A 22,952-nucleotide genomic window follows, 5' to 3' on the forward strand; every position below is an offset into this window, starting at 1 on the left:
AGAGAAAATGGAAGAAGCAAGAAGAGGAAAATGAATATTTCCACACTAAAAGCTATAATGACACCTTGAGGTGCACGGCCACTTCAAGAGTTTACCAACTGTTCATTCATCTTTTTAATATCACATCTGTGCGGACTCAAATCAATACATGAAGCAATCACATTCCCACATTGTTTCCATCGGCGGAGGTGTGACTGACTCTCGGCGTCGTCTTATTGCACCTTTTTTTGTTTGCTGCGGTTGAATAGCGCTGCTGGATCACCGCTTATCTTGATACTCCAGCTCCTAATAACTTAACGGAAACACCCATTTATTTACATTTTTGCTTGCCAACTTTATAAGTGGTCACACTTAAGATCGTATGAAATTCATTGTACTTCATACGCTTCTCACGCCATGGATTTAAAATATAGAACGCACCTGAGTGACACAAACACTCAGGTACATGAAGTACGGTTGGTTGAAATGTACTTTGTTGCTTCCCAGCTCTGGCGTGGATGCATTCCCTGCGGTCGCATTCCTCTTCCCGTGTGCACTCGTTCACCTCTTCCTTCTCCCGCTGTCTGGAAAACGGCCTGTCGGGAACGAGGAGGAGCCGTGACCCCTCTGCCACTAATCTGTGAATGAGGAAGCGTCGGGTACGAGAGGCTATCCGGGAGAAGGGAGCAGGAAAGAAGAAGAAAAATCATACCAACCCCATCCGCTTACCTCTGGTTGAGGAGGCCGGGCCGGCAGACAGGTGAGTGACCTTTGACCCGGCCTGCCGCGGAGCGCCGCTCGACGCGCCAGGAATGTGTCCACACCTCTCGGCCAACCGCGTCACGGCGAGCGGGCGAGGAGGCGGTGGAAGACACGCAGGCCGCCCAAACCCAAACAGAGAGAGTGTGTGTGTGTGTGTGTGTGTGTGTGTGTGTGCGGCCCGGCCTCTCTGTTATGGTCTACATTCTGTGGCACTGTGTGAATGTAGGGGAGAGTGTTTTGGGAGCCAGAGTGATGGATGACTTAATCTGAAGGGACACGGGGAGAGTTTGTGTGTGTGTCTGTGTGTGTGTGAGAGCAGGGTGATAAGGATATTTTTGTCCAATTTATGTGAAGTATTTCAAGGCCTGGGCCGCTATATCAACTTGTTGCTGAGAGGTGGAGTTCGTCTGGGAAGAGAGTGTCTCTGGGAAAAGTTCTGCCCGACAACAAAGTTTCAATGACAAAGACAACGATAGCTGCGAAATATTGAAAAACACATTTTCAACAGTTTTAATCCTGTGTCTCTTGTTAATTGTATATTAATCTCTTGTTATATGACAAATGTATGTAAAAACATCAGTCACAAAGTTATTTTTTAAACATAAAATCTTCTAGAAAGCAGGTTAAAAAGTTTGATGACTCATGCTGCTCTTAGAGGTTTTGGGCTAACATAGCTAGTTCGTTTGTTTCGTGTTTTTTTTATATTGTTGCAGAGTTAACTGCACATTTTAACCTTAAAATAAAGTGGTTTTACGTACTCTGGCTCCACGTTTGGCTCGTTTTGCGTCACAATAAAATGTCAAAAGTGTCAAAATGAGAACAAAGTTGTAATCATCCTTTAATATTACCATGTACAAAAACAATTAAACAAAAGGTGAGGGCGAAAGATGAACATAATATTTATATAGATATATACAAATAATACTGTACAAGAGCACAAAAAGGTAGGAATAATAAGGATTTTCTGAATTTAGTGTAATACGAGATGAATCAATACACACAGCGCTGCGTCATAAACATTAGAACGGCAGTTTAAAAAAAAAAAGTGTTCACAAACCTACAGAAAAGAGCTGGACTGAATCTGGACTGCGCTCGTAATTTACCTCTACATTCAAACACTCTCTCCGTCTCTATCTCTCTCACACACACACACACACACACATTTGCACAACAGGCAAATACATTCACGTTCGGGGTAAAAATCCATTCACTCCGATTTCAACACAGGCACACCTGGACTGGCTAAGATTTAACCACCTGTAGTGGCTTGTATGGCTTGTTCAGCGTCACTCTGGGTGCTTTGCACATTATGTCAGAAGAACACACACACACACACACACACACCCACACACACACACACACACACACCCTGCTGTGTGCGTTCAAAAGAGTGTCTACTGCGAATGGAGTGGACACGCACCATCCGCAGTCCATGTCAGGGGAGTCATTTAATGTGTGTGTCTTCCTCTCTTTGTGTGTCCGTATTTCCTCAGTCCATCTTAGGCTAAAGTGCAGCAGAGAGGAAGAGATTCAGTTTCAATGCGAGTCAACGGGTCCAGAGGGAAGAGAAAGCACTCGGCCAAAGCGCTGAGATCCCCGACAGCAGAAGAAGAAACGTCTTAATACACTTGTGTCCTGCGCGGCTCCCCGTTGGACGACAGCGGAGGAATAAAATGGGCGTTTCGTTTCAGTTCAGCCTTCAGAAAAAACCTGTGCCTGTGCGATTCAACACATCCGAGGCCTTTTTGTTGTCCGCGTGTCCGTCCGTCCTTCCGGCTCTTTGACCGTCCGCCTACCAGTTGCAGTCTTTCTTGAGGAGCGTGAGGACTTTGCGCCCCAAGCTGGCTTTCCACGGCTTGACGAAGCTCTTCATGTTGACCAGGAGGCGGCCATGCTTGCGGTCCGAGTGGCCGGCCACGAGGTACTCCAGCCCTGAGGAGCCACGGCAGAGAGGTCAGGAACGCATAATCCATCCTCATGATGTAATGCAACGCTACCGGCCTTCAAACCAAAGCTTCAGACAATACGTTGACTTTTCTACGATTTTTCCATGACTTTTATATGACTTTTCCACGACTTTTCCATGTCTTTCTTTACGACTTTACCACAACTTTTTAATTTTTTTTATAGATGCCTGTATGTATGCCTGCTTATATTTTGAGCGTCTTCCTTTTAAAAGCATATCCATTATTTCAAACTCATGTGTTATATTCATGAACACATGAATATAAGACATTTACAGGACTTTTACAGGTTTTCCATGACCTTAAAAACCCTGAATAAAGGTCTCAACGCTCTACATGTTTGTCATTTTCCACAAATCCGATTGAAAGGTGATCATTTTGTCCTTCACTAGGATTATTCTGTGTTTCAGTGGGAAGTTATTCATGTGTTTTAATGGAAACCTCCCCCAGTGAGTGTTGTCTGACCTGGGTTCAGGATGGGGCAGGTGCAGCCCCGTGCGGTCCAGGACTCGGGGTAAAGCGTGACCCGACCTCGCTGGATCTTCAGCTTGGTGTTCTGATTGAGCACCTTCTGAACTTTGACCTCCACCTCGGCGTGGGAGCCCTTATCGTGGGCCGACAGCACTTTCACCTTCAGGACTGAGAGAGAGAGAGTCAAGCGGAGAAGACTTTGTGTTAATTACGATAAAGCGATATTAAAATCCTTTCGAAAAGTGAAAAGACCCGTGAGAATTCTTACCGTATGCATAATTCATGGTGCAGAAGAGCTTACTGTTGGTCAGGGCTTGCTCTTTGCACTCGCACTTCTCTGCAGGAGACAGAGACAGGTACAGATTAATATCTGTAACATGCCTGGTGTGTGTGTGTGTGTGTGTGTGTGTGTGTGTGTGTGGTCTCAGATACTGTGCATGGCGTCCTAAGAATGCGAGCACAGTGTGTGTGTCCAGTGAGGAATGTGCCTATGAAAGCTGCAGTTACAGGCTGGAGGTGGTGGGGGGTCTAAGAGAAGGGACACATGGAAACTGTCCATGCATGCATGCACACACACGCACACACACACACACACACAGTCTCTGTAACTCACCTGAGTAGTGGAGGGCAGAAAAGAGTTCATCTGCCCTGAAGATCCTCACCGGCTCGCTGGAGTTTCCCTCTAGGTTGTACAGGTCCAGATCAGAGCTGCACAAACACATTACAACATCAGCACACACACACACACACACACACACACATACACACGGGGGCGTGTACATGTTTTGGCAAATGAATACACAAACCTCTGCCAAATTGGCGGTGGCTAATCATGTTGCCTTCCATAAAAAATGATACCAGCGTGTTTCTTTGTTGTGTACAACACAGATTTTGGAAAAAAAAGAACACGGCGGTATCAGGACGGCGCTTCGCTTATCTACATCTACGTGTACATGTACTCCGAGTTTCTCCGATTGCTCACCCAAACACGCAGTCTCCGGTGAAGGGATCGCAGTCGCCGGAGCAGTCGCACGGGCGGCAGCCGTACTCGTGGAAGCCCCAGTATCCCACCATGCACCTGTCGCAGTGGTTCCCGCCCACTCCGGGTTTGCAGATGCAATTTCCGTTGGCGGGGTCGCAGAGTGAGCCTTCAGCCAGGTGGAAGGGCATAGAGCCCAGGGGGTGACAGCTGCATGCTGGGAGCAAAAGGAAAGGAAAGTGGTTTAATAGATGAAGGTATTTTTTTGTACATTTCTCTAAAGACATGTGGATATATCGTACATGCGGCCGTATACGCCGTCCAATAAATAAAGAAATAACACAAAATAATGAAGAAAAGTGCGAAATATATTGGAGGAAACAAAAAAAAAGTCATATCTGGGAGCACAGAGTCTAAAGGTCTTTTAAAAGGACAGTTTGCAAACCCATAAATTACAAATTTATAACTAGTATTTCATCAGTTCTGTTTGTCTGTCTGGTGTTGTTGCAGGAGCTGGTAATACAAAGGCCTCTCTCTTTTCTTATCACACACACATACACACACACACACACACACACACACACACACCTCTCCTGCCCCCCCCCCCCCCTCTAATTGTGTGCTGATAGGGTGTTCTTTAAACAACCTCCAAAAACAATATACTTGTCCACACACACACACACACACACACACACACACACACACACACACACACACACACACACACCCGTGTTTCCACTGGCGGTCTGAGAGAAACCGCTGTCTGCCGTCTACGTTATCGACACTGAGACCCGGAGCCTCCTGCAGGCGGAGGTGTCCTGCACCTCCCTCATAAATCTGTCCCCGGGGAGGAAGACGAGGAGGGAGGAAGACGAGGAGGGAGAGATGAAGAGGGAGAGACGAAGAGGGGCTGTCGGAGCCATTTCTCTGCCGTTTAATGATGCGTGAAGCTCGACTGGCAGCAAATGACTCTACTTACTGTCACCCAGAGGCACGGAGCCCTTGTTGTGTGTTATTAAAGCTCATGAGTGGCTTTAGATTAGAGGAGGAAAAGGTCATCGCTCTGGATGAGCTCTTAATGTGGTGTTAAAGTCCCACAGATGACTGTAAACTAAATAATACGCTTAAGGTCCCCTAATTATTTACTTTTATATCAGGTCACAAGGTACAAATAAAGAAAAAACATCTCATTTTAAATCATTTGACATTTATGCAGAAATATCAGCTGAATAAACTCCAAAGAAAAGTGTTCATGACGGCTTGAAGGTCAGAAATGTCATGATATTATATTATTTACAACGCTTTAAAGACTATTTTCATGCTTTACATGTTGCTTTCATAAAATTTAGACACATTTTATTTTTTATTAACTTTTTTAAATGCACCTATTTAACAATATATACAAACAAATTACAATATATTGATATCAAAACGCAATATTTTTCCTCAAATAAAAAACACAATATATAAAACATGCTTATGTCAGCAAGTACTGACTGAATCATGACATCCATCAACTGCAAAAAAACCCATCATGGCTGATTTTCATCATTATTTGACATCTTTTAGACAAAAAAATATTAAACGGATTAATTCATAACGCACATAATTGTTAGTTGCAGCTGTATGTGGCGCAACGTTTGGGTCCCACTAACTTAAACGACGTGTTTATGTGTGTTTTATGTTATATTTCCTGAATGCCTCAGTAAAAAGGGAGTAAAATGCCACTTTATTTGTCGGGATGAAGCTCCTGCTGTCACTACGATGTCACGGCGAATCAGACGATAAGATAAACTAGAACAAACTGTGTGATATCAACACAATCATAAGGACATCGCATTTATAGACGTGCACACAAGACACACACACACACTCGACAAGATCTCCGTGTGTGTGTGTGTGTGTGTGTGTGTGTGTGTGTAGCAGCACCTTATCTCCTCCATTGTTTGGCGAGCAGCCGCCGAGCGTTAACGATTAACCGAGCGACACGTAAAGTCGAGCCGCGTGCGTCGTCGGTGTGTTGGGTAAGCGCGTGTGTTTACATGTCTGCGTGAGAATTTACGAGCGTTTTAAGAGGGTCAACTACACAACGACGGCTTTGTGTAAATATGTGTGTACAGAGAGGGCTGCGGGAACAATGAAAACCTGACACGACAAGACACCTGCCTGAGCAACGAGACAGCCAACACACACACACATATAGACACACACACACTGTAACTTTCCCCACTTTGGTGTGTACGAGCTTGACAGGAGTGTTTTCTTTCCAGGGCCCCTCGGAGCTCGGTATGAAAGAAATGTTCCTCGCGACGGAGGGAAATTCCTCCATTGTCAGCGGGATTTCACAACCTGTACCTTCTTCGTCTCGAGGGGGGCGTCGCTCTGCGTCTGTCTGTCAATCATCGGCCTTCAGAGCGAGGATCATTACCCCCCTGAGTGTAGTTTACAACACGACCCCCCTGGAATATAAACCCTCCAAGGAAAAGTTGGTGCGTTCGTTCTTTAATTCTTTATCAGAGACGCGAACACGCCCAAACCTTTTTTTTACAGCCTTCAATTGGCACGGGGGAAAAGACATAAAATAATAGGCAATAAACGTATAAAATACAGAAGAGCAACAATGGAACGAGGCCGTATCCTGTTGGCATACGATCCATGCTCGTAGACACACAGGACGGGTTGAAGTTCAACCATTTTTTGAGAAATATGTGAAATAAAACGACCTCTGATTGACACATTTGGGCCGATAGCCGACATAATCCCCCCTCCCTGTATGTTTTTGGGTGCAATTTGACACGTACATGCCGAGGTGAACACGCTCGACCTTGTGCGTCTATCTCTGCAACACATCGTTGACGCAACGCATTCCGTCGCTCGCTACACAAACCGTCACCAAACCCTCTCTTCCTTAATTCTAGCGTGAAACCTCAGTTCGGAAACCCTCAAAATGTCCTCAGGGGGCCAAAAAAGTGGGGCTTAAACTCAAACTGGTCCTCACAAAGATTGCTGTTTACACACACAGACATAGACGTACTGTGTGTGTCTGTGTGTGTGTGAGTCCAGCATACCTGCAGGACTGAGCTCACTGGGTCAAATCTGACACATAATCAGACGGGGAATGTAGCCACCGCGGTGTGTTTATGGATGACTATCGCGTGTTTACTTAAGACTCGTCTCATCACCGGAGGGCAGCACGCCGCGCTCAGACACACACACACACACACACACACAGACACACACAGCGGACCCTCACCCCCCACAACCAATGATTACCCCTGAAGCTAGTCTGAGTCACGCATGAAAAATGGCAAAACAAGCCGGAGACGGACACGCAGGAGTGTGTGTGTTTGTGTGTGTCGAGCTGTGAGTCAAGAGAAGGAATGCCACCATCTGATGATTAACTCCCGCTGTACACCTCGGATGGAGCGTGAGCCGTCTGCTGTCTCTCACACACACACAGACACACACAAACAGGGCCAGGTGCCCATCAGGTATCGGTGCTCTCCAGCACGTCCCGGCTTGCGATCTCAGTTCTCGGCATTCCTTGCGAGGACGGGAGCGCCGTGCCAGCGCCGCGTACCGATGTTTGATGTTATGATTCACGCCGGCAAACATTTTGTCAACACACACACACACGGGATGATTAATTACGCTGTGTGTTCTACACGCTGCGGTTTGCCTGAGAAACGAAGGGCACGGCAACATCCCCGCGTCTAGTGCGTACAAGCGAAATTCCTGAACTCCAAAAGCAGCGACAATGTTCGCACTGTGATGAGCAACGTGTTTGCGTCTGCTGCTGTTGGCGTGTGTGTATTTGTGTGTCTTACGTTTGCAGGAGTCGGGAGCCGTCTGCGGCCTCTGGGGGTCTCTGTAGAAGCCGGCTTTGCATTTCTGACACTGCCGGCCATCGGTGTTGTGCAGACAGTCGCAAATGCCGCCGCCGCGCTGGCCGGACTCGCGCCACGCCGCCCAGTCGAAGCGGCAGCTGTGAGCGTGCCCGTTACACTTGCACTCTGCAGCGGGAGGGAGGAGATCGACACTTTGAGTTGATGTCGCGTTTAACGCACAAAAAAGTTGTTAATTGTCTGGTTTGAATGTAACACATAAAGGTTTGTAGCATCTCATCCTGTCTCTACCATATAATGATGCAGTTTTACCATCCAAAGCTGCAGTGAAAAGAACAGGAAGTACTTTATTGATGAGCTCAATGGCTTCAGGACTGGTTTGAGATGTTTTTGTGGACATTTTAAAGCTTTACTGTGTGTGTGTGTGTCTCTACTGGAACTCACTGCTGTTCCTTTACGAGAAAACCTGCTGGCATTGCAGCCTTGACTTGTGAGTAAAAAAATATATGTGTTCAGATTGCATTGAAAACCCATGACGTTGTGTAACTTTCCCTTCCAAGATGGTTGCTTCTATACAACCAGAGGATTCGCCCCCTGGTGGTCAGGAGAGAGGACGCAGCTTTAACACATGAAGCATAGACTTCTATACAACCGTTTTCATTCGACTCACTCCGACATTCGTGCGGAGCGCCCGTCAGGCCGTCGGCGGGCTGCCAGGGCCGGTCGTTGTGGAGCGCAGTGCAGCGCTCGCAGTGATCACCTGCAGTGTTGTGTCTGCACACACACTTCCCATGGACCTGAGAGAAAGAGAGAGAGAGAGAGAGAGAGAGAGAGAGAGAGAGAGAGAGAGAGAGAGAGAGAGAGAGAGAGAGAGAGAGAGCTCATTAGCAACCGGCCAAAAGGATGGACTGAGGTAGAGATGGAAGGACGGGAGGAACAAAGGGGTCAGTGTGATGGAGAGGAAAGTTTCCCACGTGAGGACGAGCACGCCGAGGGGGGTGGGGGGTTCCTCTCCGATTTTACACTCTCCATTTCTTCTTCTCTCTCTCCTTTCCTGCGTCTCATGGCCTCCTCTTCCTCTTCCCCACTTCCCCTCTTCCTCCATCTCCCTCATACACACTGCTCCCTCGGCTGAAAATTAGTGAATGGACATTGATTGTTTGGCTTCATCACTGGAAACCAGAACGGGCCTCTGGTCTGAAAAGCTTGTGTGTGTGTCTGTGTGTGTGTGTGTGTGTGTGTGTGTGTGTGTGAGAAGAGTGCAAGTATGCAGCGCTGAGAGCACAATAACAATCTCCTTGTCATTCCTGTGAGCTGGAATGCCATGCACGCTGGATAATGATTGAAGGAGAGAAGGAGGGGGGGTGCATGGCATCTGAGGAAGCTCTTTATTTGTTTGCGTTACACCGTGCAACTGCAATGTGGGACACACACTGTTATGCAACGATTGTAGAGGCAGACACACACTGATCGACATAGAAAATAACTGCAAACACACACACACACACACACACATGCAGATTTGTGCATTTGTTTCCCACGGTGTGTGTGACGGTGATCCACACACCGACACCAACACACTGCACGAGCACAGCGGAGACTTAAACACATCCACATGCGATACAGAAAAGAGCCGATATGTCCTCTGACCCCGGATGGGTCCTGCTATGTCGATGCTATGTCGAGGCAAAAACAGCGTTTCCATCACACTAATAGGCGGGAAGCAATTGGGAAGTCCAGGCGGGCGATCTAATGACACGCATGGTAAAAAAAGAGGGGGGGATTAAGTAATTTATGGAAAACAGAGGAGAGAAATGAGTGGAAAAAAAGAAGAAATGGACAAGAGGGAAAGGAAAAGAGCAGCAGAGGCAGCTGGCTCAGGTCCAGACAGCTGGTATTTAAACCCATTTCACATGTTTACCATACCGTGATACGGGACAATTAACACACACACACACACACACACACACACACACACACACACGCACACACGCGATCATGCATACGGGACACAGTGGAGACGGACTGATGTGTGGTGCCAATGATATCGGTTACTTTAAATCTCCCTCTGTGCCAAAAACAAAAAAGAAAAATCACGCAGTTATAGAATCAGAGACGTGTAATTAAACACACACGTGCAGCCAAAAACATACTTTAGGAGGGCGGGGATCATGTTTTGGAGTATTTCCATGAGCATTATGGAACATTGAGGTGCCGCTAAACGCATTAAAACCTGCAGCTGCGGCCTTTTTGTAGCACTTATTCTTAAATTTATAACTTTTACACTGAACCAAATGTCAAAATGTACGCAGCTCATCATTTACGATTGTCTGCAAAAACTCATTCATTTAATTCTCAATATAATGACCCTTAACATCGTGATGGAGGAGAGTATCTTTGGATTTTATCTCCAAGGAACATATAGGGGCTAAAAGTCAAAGTCAAAACGACTTTGACTTTGACTTTTAGCCCCTATATGTTCCTTAATCTGCATATTGTCAATTAACAGGATTAAAACACACAAAAAAACGATTTAAACTTGACACATGATGTGTTTCATATGCTTTAAGTCGCTCCGTGTGTCTTAAAGGAGACATAAACAGGGGAATATGTCGGGGAGGTGCGAGGGAAATAACTGAAAAGAAAGAGAGCAAAGAGAGCGACGTAAAGAGACGCAGTCGGATTGTGAAAAACAAAGAACACACATCTAATTGGACTAATTGCCGCTAACGCTCCAGTAGTCGTCCCCTGGATGTCGTTGTGTGTGTTACCGTGTGTGCGCGTTGGCTTTGTGGCTAACTAGCAGACAGTGTAATCGCCCTCAGACCGCCAGGAGAACCCGCGTGGGGGAACAGGAGCGCACAAAAAGCAAACAACAACAAACACAAGTGGCCTTTCTGTCTGTTCACAGCGTCTGAGCGGTAATGACTCGAGCACGCAGAGGGTCACTTTCACCGGAGATTACTGCACACACACACACACACACATGCACCGACATGCACACACACACACACATACTGACACACACAATCACACACACGTACAGACAAAACACTGCATGCTTAAACACACACGCTTAACATAAACACTCTCACACACACACACATACACACACACAGCCGTACAGACAAAAAGCTGCATGCTCAAGCACACACGCTTAACACACATTTAACACACACACACCACTGCATGCTTAAGCACACACACAAACACATTTACTCAACAAGGTATTTCTCTTGTGTCCTCTCCTTCCTTGTTTCCTTCTTCCTGTCCCGTTACAACAAGGAGCTAGGAACTAGGAACTAAGGATCCTCGTGTTGAGGTCGCTTCACATCTACAAAGGGAGCGGATCGTCTTCCCGGAGTCGGCCATGTTGCTGTGATTCTACGGTAGCCCGGAGCGGTCAAACCACACAGGTATTGTTGTTGGCCCTTATTGTTTCCACGTTACCTGGGGGGCCCGCTGGGTAAAACAACACCTCCACGCCCTTCCCTTCCTTTCCCAGAGTCCTCGGTAATCTCCCATCTTGCTCTCTGCTTGTTTGGGTTCTTACTCTCGGGGTCGAAACCGAGACACAAAACAAACTGCGAGGAAAAGTTATGTAACGTCTGTGTGTTTACCGCCGCCCGCCCCGGTGACCCCGAGGAGATGAGGATTTACTGTTCAAACCTTTAAGTCTTGGGAGCAGTTGGACTAATATTTGCGCTGAAAAAAACCATCATATCTGCCACACACATGTTCTTATTACGATGGCGTGCGGCGGAGAGCGTTACAGCCCTGTGGTCTCAAGACCGCCTCAGAGGATTTTTTTTAAAAACCCTCAAAAAGAAGGAAATCCTTGATGAAAACACTCAGTTGAGCCGCCTGGAATTTTGTGGCGTGGAAAAATAAGAGTCCAATAATTCGCCACAAAAAAAAACAAACCGCGGTGTCAGCAAAAAAAAAAAAAAACCCGCACGCGATCGTCCTCGTTCACTCATCGCGTACGACACAGAACATTTCATGTGCTTCTTATCAGGATATATGTCGGCGTGCAATTTTTAAGGTCTGATAAGCCGCAACGTGTTTACGTCCGTTTATCAAGTCACGCGCTAAAAGCTTTAAAGTTATAAAAGTTAAGACGATAAGAAGTGATGTAATGGAGTTTGTCCATCGGATCGGTCCTAAAAATCATGTTGAAGTCGTAGTATTATTTCGGGAAACTCCTTGTTGACTCCCACTTTCCCAAATCTACGTCTCTTTGTTCACCTGACAGAAGAACAGAGGATTTAGGAGAGAAAGAGAGAGAGAAAGGCCATCCCTCCATCACCACCCGTCCTTTAGTCTGTCATTAAGACGACTGCCAACACAAAGTGAACGAGCCTTGTAATCTTCCTTCAGAGTAAGTGTGGAGAGGTTTGATTACTTCATTATAAATATCAAATCACGCAGGAGAAATGTCGAGCATCGAGGCTTCAAACATCGAGGCTTCAAACAAGAAATAAAAGAAATAAAAGCAGATTTTTTTTGCAGCAAAAAGGGGCCCACGAACTTGGACGCCCTTTCACAATAAAAGCCCTGGCGGTGTAACTCACCACGTGGTTGGTGCGGTCTCTGATGGGCTGGTAGCCCGGCGCCGGGACGCACTGCTCGGCGTGGCCGTTGCAGAAGCAGCTCCCCTTCACGATCAGGTCGTAGATGGCAAAGTGGCGGGTGGGCGGGGCTTCGCGTTTGGAGGCGGGGTCTTTGGCCTGGCAGGGACACGACTGCCGCCGCAGCAGCCTGATCCGGATGTTGGTCACCCTCAGCTGCTGCTGGCCCTCCACCCCGAACGGGTCCAGGGACTCCCACTTTGGGAGGGTGCGGTAGATCACCTGATGGAGGGTGGGGGGGTAATAGAGGGGGGGGGGATAATGAAGCGGGGTTCATACACATTGACCAATATGACTTTTCTACGTCTTTTTTACGACTTTTCCATAACTTTTCCACAACTTTTTACGACTTTTCTACAGCTCTTCTACGACTTTTTTACGACTTTTCTACGACTTTACTACAACTTTTCTACGACTTTTCTACAACTTTTCCATGACTTTAAACCAGATGTCCATGAGCAAACATGTCGTGAAATCTTTGTGTAAACAGTAAAAAGTGATAAAATGTAGTATTTAAACTAACAATGAGGATTCAAAGCATACAGTAAACCTCAAATGACTCAAATGAATGGGAGACAATAGTTTGATTAAAAGAATAAACATTTATATAGATGCCTGTATGGATGCTGATGATATTTTGAGCGTCTTTCTTTTAAAAGCACATTCTTTATTTCAAACTCAGCGTAAATAAACACATGAATATAAAACATAGAAAGCTCTTTTCAGGCCTGGAAACAACCATTTTTAAAATGACTTTTCCAGGTTTTCCATGACCATAAGAGCCCTGGTGAAGTCAAGCCTCCAGTCCTTTGGAGTTTTTTAACTGCTGATTAAGACGTTTTCTTTGTGCGTTCGGCTTTCTTCCTTTTGAGGCTCTTAGACAAACAGTATAAACTCATCTAGGACGAGTTCTCCCTCCAGAAGGTGGAGTTGTTGTGTTGGCTTCATCCTTGATTTACTCCTTCTTTCGTCCTTTGAATACGGTGAAAAAGACTCATGAAATCCCCTCAACAACAACCTGTTCTCTCTCTTTGCAGCTGCACTTCATGACTGAGACGGCCTGGTCGGGTTCATTGACGCTCCTCGTGTCACTACGTCTCGTCACGTTAATGGACGTTTGTTTTGGTTTCACTTTGTGCACCAAACCCGTGACCTTTGACCTCCGTCGCCAGTGACTACGTCCTCACGTGACCACCAGGGTGCTAAGGGGCACCCTTGTGTGAGTGAGTGCACCCAACCCCCCCCCCCCCCCCTCCTTCCTCCGTGTCTGGTCCCTGGACATCCTTCAAATCCAAGATCCCTTTTTATGGGCTGCCTGCCATCGCCGTGGCTACCGCTGCCACTAGCAACCGAGGCTACCCGCTGTTGTCGGGGTGAAAAAGTTGTGTGTGTGTGTGTGTGTTTGTGCACACAACTCTCGCCCGTGAAAGAAATGTGTGTGTTCGCGGCGTGTCTCTTTACAAAAGTGCGCGCCGTAGTCGCCCGCTATCATTGGACGAGTATAGTGTGTGTGTGTGTGTGTGTGTGTGTGTTCGCAGTGTGTCTCATTACAAAAGTGCGCGTCGTTGTCGCCGGTCATCATTGATATCATTGGACAAGTAGTGTGTATGTGTTTGTGTGTGTGTGTGTGTGTGTGCGTGTGTTGAAGAATGCAGCTTTTTGTGTTTGTGTGTGTTTATGTGTGTGTGCTTAAGCATGCAGCGTTTTGTCTGTACGCGTGTGTGTGTCTGTGTGTGAGTCTCTTTACAAAAATGTGCGTCGTTGTTGTGGGCCATCATTGGACGAGTAGTGTGTGTCTGTGTGTGTGTGTATGTGTGTTTGCAGCCATCATTGATATCATTGGACAAACAGAGTGTGTGTGTCTCTCTGTGTGTGTGTGTGTGTGTGTGTGTGTGTGTGTGTGTGTGTGTGTTTTCATTGGGTTGAAGCAAGAGGCAAGCAACAAAAAAACAAAAAAAAAAAAAAAGACCCCATGTGGCTCCCTCATTGGCTGGATGACTGGCCCGAGAGTGTGATGGGAGGAGCGCTATTAATTTCCCCGTTGTTGGAGAAGGTCGCGGGGTCGCGGCATTGTGGGCCACAATTAAGAGAACACGACAAATAGGACGAGGGGCGCCGGTCCGCGGGAGAGCACGGAGAGCAGGGCCAAACAAAGACGGGGACGAGGATCCAGCTCCACATAACTCAGAGCCGGGACAAAAGGCCCGCGACAGCCCGGTGACACCACAGCAACACCAGCACACACACACACACACACACACACACTGGCATGCACATAGACATCGGTTTTGGCTTTCCTTTTTACGCAACACAAATTCCTCGCCAGGCCTTCTCGCAGCTTTTACTACATCATTATGCCTCGTAGTCTTCCTGGAAGTCTGGAGACTGAAGTGTTCGTGTTCGCCAATACGCTGATGAGACTCACATTTACGTCACTCACTACGTTTCAAATCTAGGATTTTATCAGTTGATTTCAAGTGTTAATTGAGTATTATCACGAAATCATGATGAAAATCTATCATTTTGCTCAAACTCTGCTGTTTATTTCCTTTTAAGCTTTTAATACGATGCACATTCAGCTGTTTATTTGTTGTCTTTCCAGCTTTATGATGCAGTTTCTGAGTTTTCTACTACAGTGATCGGTGTCCTCCTGCAGAGGAAAACCTGACTTTTTGATTGACATACTTCTCTTGCAAAGGTGAGATGTTACGATGGATGAAGGCGTGGAATATTTTCCTCGTTATATCTCAACTTCGACAAGGATGCAACTGTACAAGCAACCCCAAAAAAATAACAAAAAATGATAAATCGCTTTGGTTTATTTCTTCAATTCTTTCATTTCCCGGATACACAACGTGCTTTGGTGAGAAACAATGACTATAAACATTTATACTGGCACTTGTTTACAAGGGAACCTTTAACCTTTCGTGAATTCACAACAGCAGATTGAAACACAATTTTAAAAAGGTTATTTTTGTTGTTTACGACGTGTTTGAAAGCTAGGTTATGCTACTTATAATGTTTCCACATATTGAAGTTTTGTCCACCTGCGTCCTGAGGCAGCGGGTTCACTGTGGGCCATGTGTCCACTTCAGGGTCTGAAAAATAAAGTAAGTCTGGCTTAAACAGCCGTAATTCCATCAAAGCGCTGTGGACTGTAATCTGGTAAACAGGCACAATGGGCATTGATGGAGGGAGAAAGACGGAGGGGGGGGGGGGGTGTCTAGCCGACAGTACCAGCATCCATCAGAGCAACGGCACTTCCTTCCCAGCAGACTGACGGAAAGCCGACTGTATGCGTTTATCTGAAAGGGCACGGACAAGTGTGTGAGAGAGAGAGTGTGTGTGTGTGTGTGTGTGTGTGTGTGTGTGTGTGTGTGTGTGTTCGTGGAACTGTGGAAAAGAGAGAGAATATGTGTGTTGGCTGCTCTCCCTCCCTCTCTTCCCTAAGGAGGTCAGACTCTACAACTCTCACATTCTTTCAGCCCAGCTGACCTCATGAATAAGACAAGAAACCCTGCGTGCACACACACACACACACACACACACACACACACACACACACACACACACGCACACACACACACACACACACACACACACATAGCATTATAGGTGAACACGAAAAGCTTTCAGTGCAAGAGTTGACATGCTTTTTATGTTTTTTGCGGGAGAAAGAAACATTTTTTACTGTTCGTTTTCCTCCTTTTCTTCTGGAAATGATCTCAACTCAAATATTTTCATGGATTAATACGTTGATGACTTCTTCAGATAATGAATGAGTCGTTAAGTGTGTAATATGCCGACATACGTCTTCATAAGTATGGTTTCTCCCACTTTTGTTTGAGCAGCAAAATCAAAATAAATCCTATTTACAATTAAAAAAAAGCAGCGAATCCGCTCAACTGCGAAGACAAAAAAACAGACTTTACGCAGCGATCCTCGCTCTGCGACAGCGAGATCAGACTTCAACACTTTCTTTGGCGCTGTGGATCGACAATTAGACGTTAATTTCCATGTTCACACGCCTGAGCCGCGATGACAAACACCCAGTTAGCGCGCCAATGATCTGTCAAGCTGCTACTTCTCAAGTTCAATCATATAATAATATATAATAACGGAGGTGTATATCAATTATTATAAACACTCTGAGAGAAGTACAACCCTGAGGCTCACGCATAGTGCGCAGTACAACTGCTTAGCCGTCATTATAGCTGCCGTACAAACACAACAATAAAAGCGCACAGGAGCCGAGAGCGCGGACAGCTGAGCGCCGGCGGCGGCAGCTGAAGGCCCGCCAGAGCGCCGCTTGACCTCTTTTTAGCCTCTGGGGTCATCAGTTCGAGGGGTCAGAGGTCAACGCTCCCAGCACAGGTGGCAGAAACCAAATATGTGAAGCACGACGGAGCAGAAAGAGAAGCTATGATTCACATCTTCTGGAGAAACACTAAGAAACACAAGCACATGGAGATTCATTTACGATGCGGCAGCGGGATACGGCCCCTCGAGATCGAGGGCCAAGTTAAAAACGATGAAAGCTGTTCACTAAACTGTGTTTTTAAAGGACTCAGACGTTCATCCAGTGAGCGATTCAGGGCGCCAAAGTGATCGACAAAGGGACACAAAAGGTCTTTTATCTTATTAGTTTGATTGTTTAACGAACACCTTTAGCTTCAAAATGAGCATCTTTCTATGTCGGTTATGTGTCTTGTTGTGTTGTTTCATATGGTGTTTTCTGGTGTGTTTTTTTGTCTGTTGTGCACGGTGAACCTCGTCTGTTGTTGTCTGTAGTGACGGATGAGTTTCCTCACTGGGGATTAATGAACTTTTCCATCTAACCATCTATCAAAAAAACGGCTGAATACCTGCAAGAGGCCGTGAAACACACGTTACACATGAGAGCGCTGCAGGGAGGCCAGAGCAGCGCCACACTCGGCATGCGCCTCTATACACACACACACACACACACACAGACACACACACACACACATCTGCCGAGCAGCTCCCGGCACACACTGCTTCAATTAAACATCAATGGGCTTCAGGAAGCCCTCTCGTGCAACAGTCAAAGTACGCCTATTAAACACTCACTCATGCACACACACACACACACACACACACACACACACACACACACTCAAGGCCCCCCTCCCCTCCCCCACCTGGCCGAGCTCTGCTTTCATTCCCGCTCAGACTAAGTGTCTCTCGCATGTTGCGTGACTTACAGCGGACAGGACTGAATGTGTTCCAGTGGGACGAGGTAATGATACACTTTAAACCGTTTGTTAGGCAACAGAGGAGCGCACCGTCTCGTGTTATGATTGACCTAATATGACATAATTAGGCATTCATTCACCGGGAGGCAGGGGGGGGGGAGGGAGCAGGAAACTCTCCGTCACCCTCCTCCAGCGTTTTCACCGCAGGTGTGTATCCTCCACCTCCACCTGCGTCAACCTGCTCCGACCGCGGTCGGATCGAGAGAAAAGGTGGAATTCAACCACTTGATGCGAATCTGATCGACTTCTGGCAGGACGTCAAAAAGTTGTGCGCCTGCGGCGGAGAACACGTTCTCAGAAACCGTGTGGTTTGAGGGTGAGAAATGTCACTTTGGATACTTGAAGCTGTTGAACTTAATTTAACGTTTTGGTAATATAATATACGTCACTCGCCACTTTTTAAAAACAAAATTTCACGTCTTTGTCCTCTTTCGCCTCGAGCTAGTTGCCGACTCTTTCTGGTGATTGATGCTGGGGAGGAGACAGTGTGGATTGCATTTTTAAGATGCCGAAAACAGCTGCTCGTGTTTGCTGGAAATGATGCTGATGAGAGCCGCGAGAATGAACCGGAGAAGCTCCAACGCTGTGGTTACAGACAGATTTAAACATCTGATGTACATCAAGAGGCGCCTCCCTCCTCACCTCTCCCCGGCTGCAGGGATACGCCCCGGAGTATTTGGAGGTGCAGGCGGCGCCGTCCCGTCCCGCTTTCCCCTCCTCCGCCCCGAAGGCGGCGCTGCAGTTGCCGGCGTAGTACTGCAGCATCTTCCACGACCTCCCGAAGTCCTGCGAGCGCTCCAGGGTCATGGCAGCCGGCCTCGGCGAGCGGAACACCACGATGAGGTGCGTGAAGTAGAACTCGGCCTCCAGGTCCAGCTGCACCGTCTCCGACTCCGCCCCCTCGGCCGACTGCCACCAGGTGTTCGGGTGGCGGAAGGAGGAGTCCGACATGGCGCCGGCCAGGTGGGAGAGCAGCGGCAGGCCGGCGTTGCACTTGGCGCAGGCGGCGGCGGCGCAGGCCAGGTTGACGTCGGGGTCGGCGTAGGCGCAGTAGCGCTCGGTGCCGTTGTTGCCGCAGACGGTCTGCGTCAGGACCCGGCGGCCCAGGGCCAGGTTGCCCATGCGCGGGTTGCAGGCCCGGCTCTCGCAGCGAGGGGCCACGCCGGCACGGAAGACCTCCACCGACAGACCTGCGAGGGCGAGGACGGGGGCGGAGGGAGGTGGGAGCAGGGAGAAAAACACACACAAGAGTTCACGTGTGTGTTGTGTGCGTGTGCTCGGGTAACATTCGGTGACTAAACGGCCTTCGAGAGAAAAAGGGAGAAACAAAAGAGAGAAAGCGACGATGTCAAGTGGCGGTGACCCTCAGCTCTAAAGGGTCAGTTCACCCAAATCACACACACCTCGAGTGCTATTGATCCACACGTCTGTCTCTGAGGCCTCTGCCTCCACCTTTAAAAGAGCATTGGGGCTTTCAAATCGCACATCACATACTGCACAACCCTCTGGGACTATTTCTTTGACGGGATGAAGGAAGTAGGCCGAGAAGGAAAGACTCGAGATAAGTAGGAATGTTTTTTTTTACTCCAGAAGTCCCGATTTTACAAGCCTTACCTGAACAAAGAATTACAAGAGAAGAACACTCCCATCTAAGCTGATAATTTTGTGTAATAACTGACAATATTAAGCAATAAAAACATCTTGTTAGTGAGCATTCACAGCCCTAAATTGCTGAAACAACTTCTTTAATAAGCAGGTTATAGGGAGTTTATTGAACAGACGAGTCTGAGTGTAAGCAACACAGTGTGTGTGAGAGTTTGTGGGCGAGCTGGGATCAGAATGTGTGTGTGTGTACACAAGCCAAGTGATTTACCTCGATGGGAAATGTTACGCAAAAGGGATAATAGAGGCATTGTGCACCTGCCTGCAGCCGGCGTGGACTCTAACACAGACGAGGTTTGGCAGCTGGTGCGAGATGAGCAGCGATCAGACGCCTTCCAGACGCTCTGCAAAGCCCCCGAGGGCCACGGTTTCATCTTGCAACCTGGATTTATTATCAACCCGGAGCTCACTTCTGTTCCTTCAAAACATCAGCGGCTTCGCCGATAGACTCTTATTAAACCCCAGAGAGCTCTGGATCCGTGAACTTTTGCACCGAGGGACCTTTTTCTGGAGGGATGTTCTTTGTTAAAGTGGAGTTCATGCTGAATTACATAACTGTCTGTATGTGCCGAGGTCATGAGGGGAAGACTGAGACCTTCCTGGACGGGATCCTCTCATTATTAGGACGTAAACTGATAAATAAAAAAGTAAATTATGACTTTATTTAGTTTTTACAAGAGCTTAGATATACATCATTGAGACGCTAGTCATCTAAAATAGATACATCACAACTTTTTACATTTTTAATACCAAACTTCCACTCAAATATGTGGCAGAGAAGATCAATAAGCCTCTGTATCCCAGAGGTTTATGTGGAAAATGAAGTTTCATACTTTTTTTTGTTGATATTGCATTACATATTAACGTTTTAAAGATGGACTCAGAGGCTCAGGTGTTTCATAAATAAGTAGAAACTTCTCCCTTCATTAGTGACCATAACTCTGTCATTAGGATGTTTATTGTACATAAATACAATAAAAACACACACTCACCTGCATTTGACAGCACGGCCAGGCTGATAGCAAATAAAATCATCATGTCTCCGCGTTTAAATGTGAATACTCCGAGATTACACGAGAAAGGAGGGAGGACAATCCGTGGTGTTATTCTAGACGTCAAAGTATGCGCGAAGATTTCATCCACGGTGGCAAGTGCGTAGGTTCAAATCCCGTGTGGACTTTCCCTTTCACTCAGCTGCGATCCAATAAGCCGATAGCAACTCGTGGGGAAACAACATGACCCCGCACGGCGCGCGGCGTCCCGCTGAGAGAGGAGAAGACCGGACGTGGAGGGAACGACGGGTCTGCCCGGCTCGTCTTCTTCTTCTTCTTCTTCTTCTGTTTCTTCTTCTTCTTCTTCTGTTTCTTCTGCTTCTGTTTCTTCTGCTGCTGCTTCTGCTTCGGGACCCGCAGCGTGTTTCATTTCCCCGCAGTGTGCGCCTGCTCACACCCGCTCTGCCCCGCAGATCTATTTCTAAGGCGCGCGGAGAGAGAGAGAGAGAGAGAGAGAGAGAGAGAGAGAGAGAGAGAGAGAGAGAGAGAGAGAGAGAGAGAGAGAGACGGGAGAGGTCGTGCAACGAGAGCGGCGAGCGGCGCAGGCGGCGGCTCCGCCTCTCCTGCGCCGCTCGCCGCGTCACATTTAAAGGAACATTCCAGATTGTGCGCGCGCGAGAGAGAAGGAGAGAGAGAGAGAGGGAGGGAGAGGGAGAAAGAGAGAGAGAGAGAGTCCACAACCTGCTCCTCTCCATGGGACCCCTTTGTGAGGAGTTCAGGGACAGTCGGATATGGAAGGTGTTTTTTTACTCCATCCAACCAGCTGGAGCAGGAAGAGGTACTTCAGTAAAAGTGGCAATACTACAGTATAAAATACTCAGTTACAAGTATGCACTCAAAGTTGTACATGTGTATTTGCAACAACATGCACATACATTATGTAAGGGGTACTTTAATGTGGCCTTATGGTGGAGGGAAGTCACTATAGGTACAATTTATTCAAATGTTTTGTATGTAAAATCTTGAAGTATAGTACTCGTAGGAAGTATAAAGTACCATCAAATGTCAATATTTAAGTACCCCTTAATATTGTATTACTGCTACATGAGTAGATGTACCTAGTAACTTTAAAACACTGTAAAGGTACTGGCATTAAAGTGCACAATGCACAAGTAATCATTACACTAGTCCAATCTAGAATCACATATATTCAATTAGATGCATTAATAATGTTAAAGCTTGTACGTGTAAGCTATTTGTATGCTGGCTAGCTCAATCTATACTAGTATATCTAAATGTGTTTGTGTTTTGTATTGCTATTATAAATATATGTGAATAAATACATATTCCTGTACTTTCCTCCATCATATTGATACCAGGTGTCCATGGCATGTCGACCACGTGGAGTCTGATGAAAAGCTGATGTGGGGCGTTAATGAGCGCTCACATTTCTGACTAATTGGCTTTGGATGGAGGGAGAGCACACACACACACACACACACAAACATACACACACACACACACACACACACACACACACACACACAAAGTGACGCTGCTGACGTACTTCAGATGTCACCGATTGGTTGCTCGGCTGCAGCTTTTGTTGACAACATTGTTGGTGTCCATACAAAATGAAATATGCACCAATACACTGCAAACTTCTTAATTCCGCTTCTTTCTGCACAACAATGGCAGCTTGATATCCCATTAAAAAAAGCATTCACATGTGATAAAATGATCAGAGCTTTGGGTCCAGTCTGCATGATCAGCTGTGTGCATGCTGCAGTGTGTGTGCCCCCCTGTGCTCAGTCGTGGTACAGACACAGACAAAACACACACACATGGGACGTTTGGAAAAGTGTTCTTTCCGCTGCGGCCCGGTCGGGTCGAGCTCCACTGAACACAGCATGGCTCTGGCTTCTCTGTCTGCTGGGTAATCGGACCGTGACCTGCTTTCTGGGTATCTGACCCGTGTCCAATAAGCAGCGAGCCAAATGAAACTATCTCACCTGTTCGCTGAGTTCTGTCTGTCCGGGTCTCTGCAGAGAAACTAGGATGTTAAACCTCTTAATGCTAAGCTAACGGCCTTCTGGCTGTAGCTTCACTAGACATCTTCTCTGTCTCTTGAAGGGGAACAAACAGGGTCTTCACTGCATTGTCTGTCAAACACTGGATTCTTCTTCACACATCTGTGGAGGTTTGTGAGTCTCATGCTTTACACTTCCTGCAGTTCATCCACTCTGTTAACTTTGGTCTCTCGGCTCTCCTCTGCAGACTTCAAAGGGCCATTTGGCATCAGACTGGAATGATCCGACTGGCTTCTTCCAACACAGCCGTCTTCCTCCTCAGCGTGGACTCCATGGCGTCTGTGATGACTTTGTGTTTCTT

General features: G+C 47.0%; 1 protein-coding gene across 1 annotated transcript; it reads right to left on the reverse strand.

Annotated features, from left to right (window-relative positions):
• Nucleotides 1–1,598: 1,598 nt before the first annotated feature.
• On the reverse strand, nt 1,599–21,018 carry ntn4 (netrin 4). The gene is made up of 10 exons (XM_068586922.1): nt 20,562–21,018; nt 18,550–19,097; nt 12,575–12,853; nt 8,671–8,797; nt 7,983–8,168; nt 4,159–4,372; nt 3,790–3,884; nt 3,445–3,513; nt 3,171–3,344; nt 1,599–2,673 (listed from the first exon to the last, which is right to left on the reverse strand). The coding sequence occupies exons 1-10, from the start codon at nt 20,605–20,607 to the stop codon at nt 2,534–2,536; spliced, it is 1,878 nt and encodes a 625-aa protein (XP_068443023.1). The 5' UTR covers nt 20,608–21,018; the 3' UTR covers nt 1,599–2,533.
• Nucleotides 21,019–22,952: the final 1,934 nt, after the last annotated feature.

Source organism: Clinocottus analis, unplaced genomic scaffold, assembly GCF_023055335.1.
Source record: "Clinocottus analis isolate CAN_PGR_092001 unplaced genomic scaffold, fCliAna1.0.p SCAF_20, whole genome shotgun sequence".
Lineage (NCBI taxonomy): Eukaryota > Metazoa > Chordata > Actinopteri > Perciformes > Cottidae > Clinocottus > Clinocottus analis.